General features: G+C 40.7%; 1 protein-coding gene across 1 annotated transcript in view; it reads left to right on the top strand.

Moving 5' to 3' along the window:
• Nucleotides 1–2740, top strand: part of LOC108755799 (agrin) — a 63645-nt gene extending 60905 nt beyond the window's left edge. Inside the window, exons 8-9 of the mRNA XM_018499072.1 lie at nucleotides 122–298; nucleotides 1614–2740. Coding sequence (XP_018354574.1) covers nucleotides 122–298; nucleotides 1614–1845 — 409 coding nt within the window. The 3' untranslated portion in view covers nucleotides 1846–2740. The remainder of the gene's footprint in view (nucleotides 1–121; nucleotides 299–1613) is intronic.
• Nucleotides 2741–7924: the final 5184 nt, after the last annotated feature.

Below are 7924 nucleotides of genomic sequence, written 5' to 3'. Positions count from 1 at the left end.
CAGCTACAGCCATGTATAACTACGCAATTGTAGACCAGGTTTTAAATAGCAGCTGCGGATCGTTACTCTTTCAGAAAACGAAGTTTATGGTTGCGTTATGTGTGCACTTGTATGCATTTAGATCTCTATGCTATCTACAACGTGAGACTTGCGGCCAGAGGGTAGTTCAAGTTCCGGCGCAACACTGTCGCACTACCGCCCTTTGCAACCAGATTTGCAGTGGAGAGCGTCAGTTTGTTTGCGGTTCCGATAACAAGCTTTATCGAAATGAATGCGAGATGAAAAGAGATAATTGCGGGTAAGCCACGAAATGTTATGTATTTGCACGTTTTATTAAAATATAACGCTTTTGTTCGAAAAGTACACGATTAGTGAATGCTTTTAATAAATTAATCTTGGGCTAATTCTCAAAGGAATTTCAAGAAGCGCATAATTGCATGGTAGAATTGACTCTTATAAACCTTCCTTCTCTCTTTGTAGCTTTTATTAAATAGTATATATAATAGCAATAAATTAAATCATCGCTAATTGTGATGATGAAAATTATAGCAATATAAATAAAAATAATATCTTGATAAAGGCATTCAAAGCTATTATTTTATCCCACAAAATATTAAAATATATTAAAATGCCTCTTATTAATTGTGGATGAGTTGTGAAATGAAATAAACGCTTTAAATTAAAATTTTTTAAAGAAAATTTATTTGATTAGGTTTTCTACAATCAAGAAAAGTAATTGAATTACTTTAGGATAATTTAATCATGTTCCTTTAAGTTCCGTCAAGATATAACTCGTTACAGTTTAGTAGAAAAAAAACTACCATAGAATAATTTTATTACCTTACTGGAAGTAAAAAGGCTGATTATTCAAATTCAATTATTCAGAAGTGTACGCACTCTAGAGAGCGGCGAGTTTCGTGCCGCGCATATAATTTTCGTTGACCGCGATCGTGTTTCTTCCCGATATAATACTTTCCATAGACTTTCATTACGCCTGATCGCGCTATTGAAACACATCCGAGGAAGAGAAGATCATCCAAGAAACTGGTCCTTGAGAAACGGTTAATCCGAACCGGCATCGCGTGCATGTCCGATGAAAGTCCGTGAATGATTCAGCGTTGTGGAGAGCCATTCCATTACATTTTCTTTATAAAAATAATAAACTACTTCTATCACGCATGCGCGCGCCGCATACTAACAAGATGTTTTTGAACCTGCTGTTCAAATATGTGAAAGGAAAGTATCCTACTTCGGGAAGTTGAATCGAATACAATCGCGCGAAATTTCGAAAGTAGAAATTGTTGGTACCTCCGTGCGACCCATTTTCCCAAAGGAGTCATTTTTTATTTTCGACAGCTTTCTAATGCGCCACTATTAATACATACTCGATGTATACGGTATATATTTATGCTAAATAAATTCCAATCTAATTCTAATGTTTCAAAAATGATAGATGCAAAAAAACTATTATGCTACATAAGATCAAAATCTTTGTTTCAAACTCCCTGAATGATGTAATTATTTCCTAATGCCCCAAGTAAAATAGTACAATTCAATTCTTTACATTAATAATATAATAGTATTTTAAACGAACAAAAAAACCTTAATTCCAGGAAACACGTATATGTGGTACCTATGAAGAGGTGTGTCCAAGGTTTTCTGTTTCGTGGCTGTCAGAAGATCTGTCCACCTTATTACGACCCGGTTTGCGGCACCGATGGTATGACGTACAGCAATGAGTGCTTCCTGGAGATTGAAAACTGCCGCAGCAGGAGTCTTGTTACGAAAAAATATCATGGAGTGTGCGGGCAGCCGACGGAAGAGCCAAAAAATTATCTCTATTAAACTCGACTGAGCTGGTACTAGAAAGAGAGAGAGAAAGAGAAAGAGAAGAGAGAAATTGATCGACAAGATAATTTGACTTGTATCTCTCAGATTTAAAAAGTGACCATTACCGTACACATTGATTTGTCACGAGTCTTGTAGTATTTAAGTTTGCTCAGCTCATATTAACCAACTGCAAATTCGATGAACTCCATTCGAGTACGAGCATAACGTTCATGACTTCTGACGGACAGGCGCGACGTGATAAAATATCATTCACGTGAATTTCGGATATTTGATTGCCCCCTTGACGATCCGAAATGCGCTGAATTTTTATGGGGAAAAACGCGCTCGAGAGAAATGAGCATCTTGCCAGTCGCAGTCCGGATTGTTATCGTTACTGCTATTTCTACGATAATATATAGTACCGCGATTGCCGATCCCTTTTCAGACAGCCGCGCGTTTGTAAATTCTAATTAATGTAGCGGAATTATAATTCGCAAACCGTTATTATACACTGACGAACAATATCATCTATAGGTTATTTTAAGGAATTATCTTTTTTTTTCTTTTTTTTTTTGTAATCGGGAAAGGGTCGCCAGTCGCGTATCGATGTAGTCGTACGTTCTTCGTTTGACGGTATAGACTCATTATTATTTATTATAGCATTAATTATTGCAAACGATGCGATTCCATTTTTTTACAGATATGCCCGTCGTTCTAATTATGGCTATTAATACGTCAACGCGACATTGTCAGAGCGTATTCTTATTTTAGAGTTTAATATTATGCTATTACATCTCCTTCCCGACATGTGATGTGTGTTCGTTTATTATTATTATAATTATTATCATTATAATCTTAATTTATTATCGAGTATGTGCAAGAATCCTTTTGTATCGACACTAACACTGTATACGCTTCCAATGTTAATAATAAATTATATAAATATATGTATATTTTAAAATATAAAAACTGCATAAGTTACACGCGTAATTAATTATATTATGAGACATTTTATTTATGGAGACATTTTATTTATTTATATCAAGTTCATGACAAAATCCTGATTTAATTTAGTTCGAGTTCAATTTTTGACACAAATAGCACGCGAAAAGGAACTTTATGTTAAACATCTCGTTTTACAATAAGATTTTAGTAACATTGATAAAATCTACATTTTATGCCTTACTGTTTATTTTGTGACGGTTCGCTGGTGTCACCTTGTATTAAAAGACTCGCTCACCAAGGCGGCTGTAATGCTGTCGATTCTTTTTATTTCAACAATTTGCTTTATTCGTGAGTCGGAATTCAATTGCTTTCGAAGCGGGCAGTAAGCAATGCTCGTAATCCGAACTATAATATGTTCGATTCGATGCGTGCTTGGTACTCCGATGAAGAAATTTTCGTCGCTATTATAAGACTTAGTATTGCTATAACGCGACCGGCGAATCTCGCCGCAAATTCCCGCAATTCTTTCTCGCACTGATGGTCCTCACGATACGCGTATCTCGGAATGTTACGGATTGAGATACACTGGAGGTACGCGACACATCGTTTTGTTCGCACTGAATATTCGGTAATGATCATCGATCGAGATTAGGCAGCGAACTGACGATTCGCACACGAAGCGTGTGCGCGATCGACAGTTTTTGGGATTTGCGCAAGGGGGGTTGCGTGTCATTGAGACAGACAGCGTAATTAGAACAGGAGCGATATACTTGTTTTGACGACTCGATATCTGACGTATTTTAACGACGAGCTATTGGCTTGCTCCAAGAATATGAAAAGTAACGTTAATTCCAGGACATACCGCCCGCCTTGAATGTAAGCATTCGAAATAATTCGCATCAAAGCACGCAAAATACAAGAATGGTGTAACGATGAAAGTAGTTTAACGCAAAATACAAAGATCATGACGCAATACAGTTAAAAATTAAAGTTTTGCGATATCGGTAACATCAGGTACGTTTACCGGAAATCCGCCCGCCATAACGGAATCTTTAGACTTTGGAATTGATCGTGACGGGTAGAAAACAAAGTTTTGCAATCAGTTGCTTATACTCAGAACGTATACCTGTTTTTACAGTGACGACGCGAGTTAAATTGTCATCGCCGGGATGATACGCCGTAATTCGGCCAAGTTTCCATTGACTCGGTGAAGCTAGAGGGTTACGCACGAGAACGATTTGGCCTATTTTAGCCAGTCGCTGGACAACGCGCCACTTTGTTGAAGAGTATGCAAGTAATCACCGGACCAAGACTTCCAAAAACCTTCGGTTATGTGTTGAACCATTTGCCAACGCAAAAGTCGATTTTCGTTTAGGTTAAGTACGCTTAATTCGGCGGGAGCGATAAGCGAAGTTCCGACTAAAAATGACCGATTAGCGCGTAATAATCGTCGAGATTGTCAGAAACGGAAGCGATCGGACGCGAATAAGGCACGCCTTAATTCGACAGAGCAGCGTAGACATTTCCTCAAAAGTTAGCGTGTGGAAGCCGATGCATCATTTTAAATGATGCTTGACACTTTTCACACCGGCTTCCCATAGGCCGCCGAAGTGCGGCGAAGCAGGGGGTAGGAAGTGCAGTTCCGTCGACTGTGAGTCGGTTGCGGAAGTTAGGATCTCGGATGGCGTTTGCATGTGCGTTTGACAGTTCGCGATCAGCGCCGTGAAACGTGGTTCTGTTATCGGAGTACATGGACGTCGGTAATCCTCGGCGCGCAACGAATCGTTGATATGCTGCTATAAAAATCAGAGAGGTGACAAGTTGACGAGCTCTAAGTGCAGAGCTTTGGTCGTGAGGCATACGAATAAAGCGATATAGGCCTTTTGTAATTTATATCCTCGATCAGGAGTCGTGCGGGCAGCGATCAGACCTGCGTAATCGACACCGGTATGAACAAAGGCGCGAGCGGTTGACTCTCGCAGCCGGGAGATCACCCATGAGTTCGACGGGCACGTCGGCGCGTTCACGCGTGCATGGTATGCATTTATAAAGAACGGATTGAACGGTGGCGCGGGCTCGGAGAATCCAGAATTCTTGTCGCAATGACGCGAGCATTAATTGAGAATCGGCATGCAACGTTCTAAAGTGATGGTGCTAGATAATGAGTACAGCGGGTGCGCGTGTAAGACGATGGGATTCTTCGTAGCTTCTGGGAGACAAGCTCGACGAAGTCTTTCTCGAATCCGAATAAGTCCATCTTCGTCTATATAAAGATTGAGAACGGAGAACGGAGAGCTCTTCGGTACCAGGCACTTTTATTTTAGAGCCGCGATCTCATTAAGAAACATGTCTGACTGCATGGTTTTGAGCCAATAACGTTTGGCGTTTTGAATTTCTTCAGGGAGTAAAGTTGCGATATTGTTTGCAAGTTTTTAGAACGTCGGAGTCGACTTAGAAAACGGTAAAGGTACGCGGTAATTCGCAATTTTGGCCACGAAGAGTAGCACGACGCAGGATCCCATTGGGGAGTAGCGTGCAAGGCGCACACCGAAGGCTCCGGGCGGTTGTTCAAGAAGGATATCGGAGGGTACCAAAGGACATGAGTTCGGCCAGGATTCGGGAGGATGATATAGCCATGGAGGGTCTGACCACCATAAAGCGTGTGTCTTGAAAAGATCGGGAGCGAGATCGCGTGAAGCGCAGTTCACGGGATTGGTGTGCGTCGGAACATGACGCCAAGAAACTCCAGGGAGGAGTGATTGGACAGCCGAAACACGATTGGAGACAGAGGTTTTCTATCGGGAAGGTGATTGACTCAGCCAGGCGAGTATAATGGTGTAGTCCGTCCAGTGGCACTCGAGGTTAGAGAGTTGGAACCCTGAGCGCGCGAAATGCATCAAGCGTGCGAGAAGCAACTCAGCGGATAACTCCAATCACGGGACGCTGATCGTTTTAAGAAGGGCCACTTTTGATTTGGCGGCGAGAAATGAGACGGTGGTTGAACCGTCTATATTGACGGTACGAAGGTATACTGCCGCAGCGAAAGCCGCAGTCGAGGCGTCGGAAAACCCATAAAGGGCGCAGTGTAGAGTATGAGATCCGTAAGTAGTCCAGCGCGGAATGCTAATCGCGTTGAGATATGAAAGTCATTGATGGTAATTAAACCAGCAATCAAGAAATTGGCTGGGAATGTCGTCATCCCATCGACATTAGAGTGACCACAATCGTTGCATAAAAATTTTAGCGGTAATACTGACAGGAGAAGCCCATCATAGAGGATCAAAAAACTTGGCGATGGTTGACAGAATGACTCGTTTGATTCTTGCGGGTGGTGACGATATGATCATGCGGAATTGAAAAATATCTAGCGTAGGATTTCACAGTATTTCTAAGACCTTAAGGTGCTCATCGTCTTGAAGAACTTTATGAGTGGCTAAACCATGACCCGCGGGATCAAGATCGGACAACGGAGCGGTGGCGTTGCTTACCCATTTTCGAAGGTGAAAGCCTCCTTTCTTTAATAACTCTCTCAATTAATCACGTGTTTGTCGAACAAGAATTTGATCTGCACCGAAAGCGTAATTATCGACATATGTCTGATGACGTAAAACGGGAACTGCGAGCGGAAATGCGGCACCTTCATCGTCGACGAGTTGATCTAGGACCCGAAGAGCTAAGTAGGGAGCGACGGCTGTGCCATAAGTAACAGTAAGAAGACGATAATCCGTGATTGGTTCATCAGAGTTAGGTTGCCATACAATGAGCTGATAGTCGGTGTCCCTGGAATCAACTAATATTTGTCGACACATTTTAGCGATATCGGCGATGAATACGTAACGATATTGGTGCCACTACAATATGACAGTGGCTAAATCTTTCTGGAGTTTAGGTCAACGAACATATGGTCGTTCAACAACATTCCATTTGAGATGCGGCATGAAGCATTAAAGACCACTTAAGCGGGTGGTTGCACTGCTATCACGTAAAACAGCATGATGGAATATAATAATTTTGCTCTGGTTTAACACGTTCCGTCGGTGGACTTTTAATCATATGACCGAGGGTTTCATAATCTGCGAGAAATTCGCGATATTCGGAAGCATTAATTGGGTCGCGAGTTAAGCGTTGTTCCAAGCGGCGCAAGCTCGAAACGGCGATAGAGCGTGATTCGCCTAGAACCAGATAAGTGGTCCGTTTTTAAACAGTAGTCGAACGATATAACATCCTTCCGGCATACGGGAATGTGTGGCTTTAAAGTGCTCTTCGCACTGGTGCTCCTCAGGACTCCGAAGAGCTTCCTGAGGTACTTCTTCGATTTCTCAGAAGCGACGAAGATAAAATAAGTGTATATATAGGCAGGACACACGTCTATGCAGGCTTTCTATATTTCTTTATAGTGTCTCACATTTTTTCTGGCACCGCCATTACAATAAAAGCGAGAGTTCTTTTTCCGCTTTTCTTACGCTCATCACGCCATCTCACAACAGCATTGCTCGGGAAGAAAAGAAAACTCTAGTAGCGCTTTCTACATCTAGTGATAGCGACTAACACTACATATGTGATGCTAAACGTTGTGCATACGGGCAACACACACACACAAATGTTGAAAAGAAATTGGATACTACCGAAAAATACAAATCTCTGCAAAGTTAAGTATCATATTTCTACAGATTCATTATTAAAAAATTAATAAAAAATAAAGTATGTAGTGTTTTATTAGAAATGATTATTATAAATTATTTTTTGTTACTTAATATACAGTGATCATATGTTTTTTATTCTAAAAGACAGTATTGTATTTCAGATAGCTGTTCTTTAGAATTACTTGTTTTGAAACTCAATTTTGATCATTACATGTATATTACGCAAGAAATGGTAATAACTTTAAAATGTTTAATCTTGTTTTGTTCGATTTTAATAATATTATAAATACATATATACGAGGGTCGTTTGAAAAGTCCGTGCAAAGTCAGAGAAATGACACTACTGGCGCGTATCAAGGTTAGATTTAGTTAGTAGCATCTCTTGGAGGAACACACACCAAGTTACAGCCAGATCGGTCTATTTGTTTGTGTTTGGCATTCATTTGAATCGAGGAAGTCGAGTGATTTTCAAAAAATGGACGAAAAAGAATTTCGTGTGTTGATTA

This window comes from Trachymyrmex septentrionalis, unplaced genomic scaffold, assembly GCF_001594115.1.
Source record: "Trachymyrmex septentrionalis isolate Tsep2-gDNA-1 unplaced genomic scaffold, Tsep1.0 scaffold126, whole genome shotgun sequence".
NCBI lineage: Eukaryota > Metazoa > Arthropoda > Insecta > Hymenoptera > Formicidae > Trachymyrmex > Trachymyrmex septentrionalis.
This window is presented reverse-complemented; position numbering and strand designations above follow the sequence as displayed.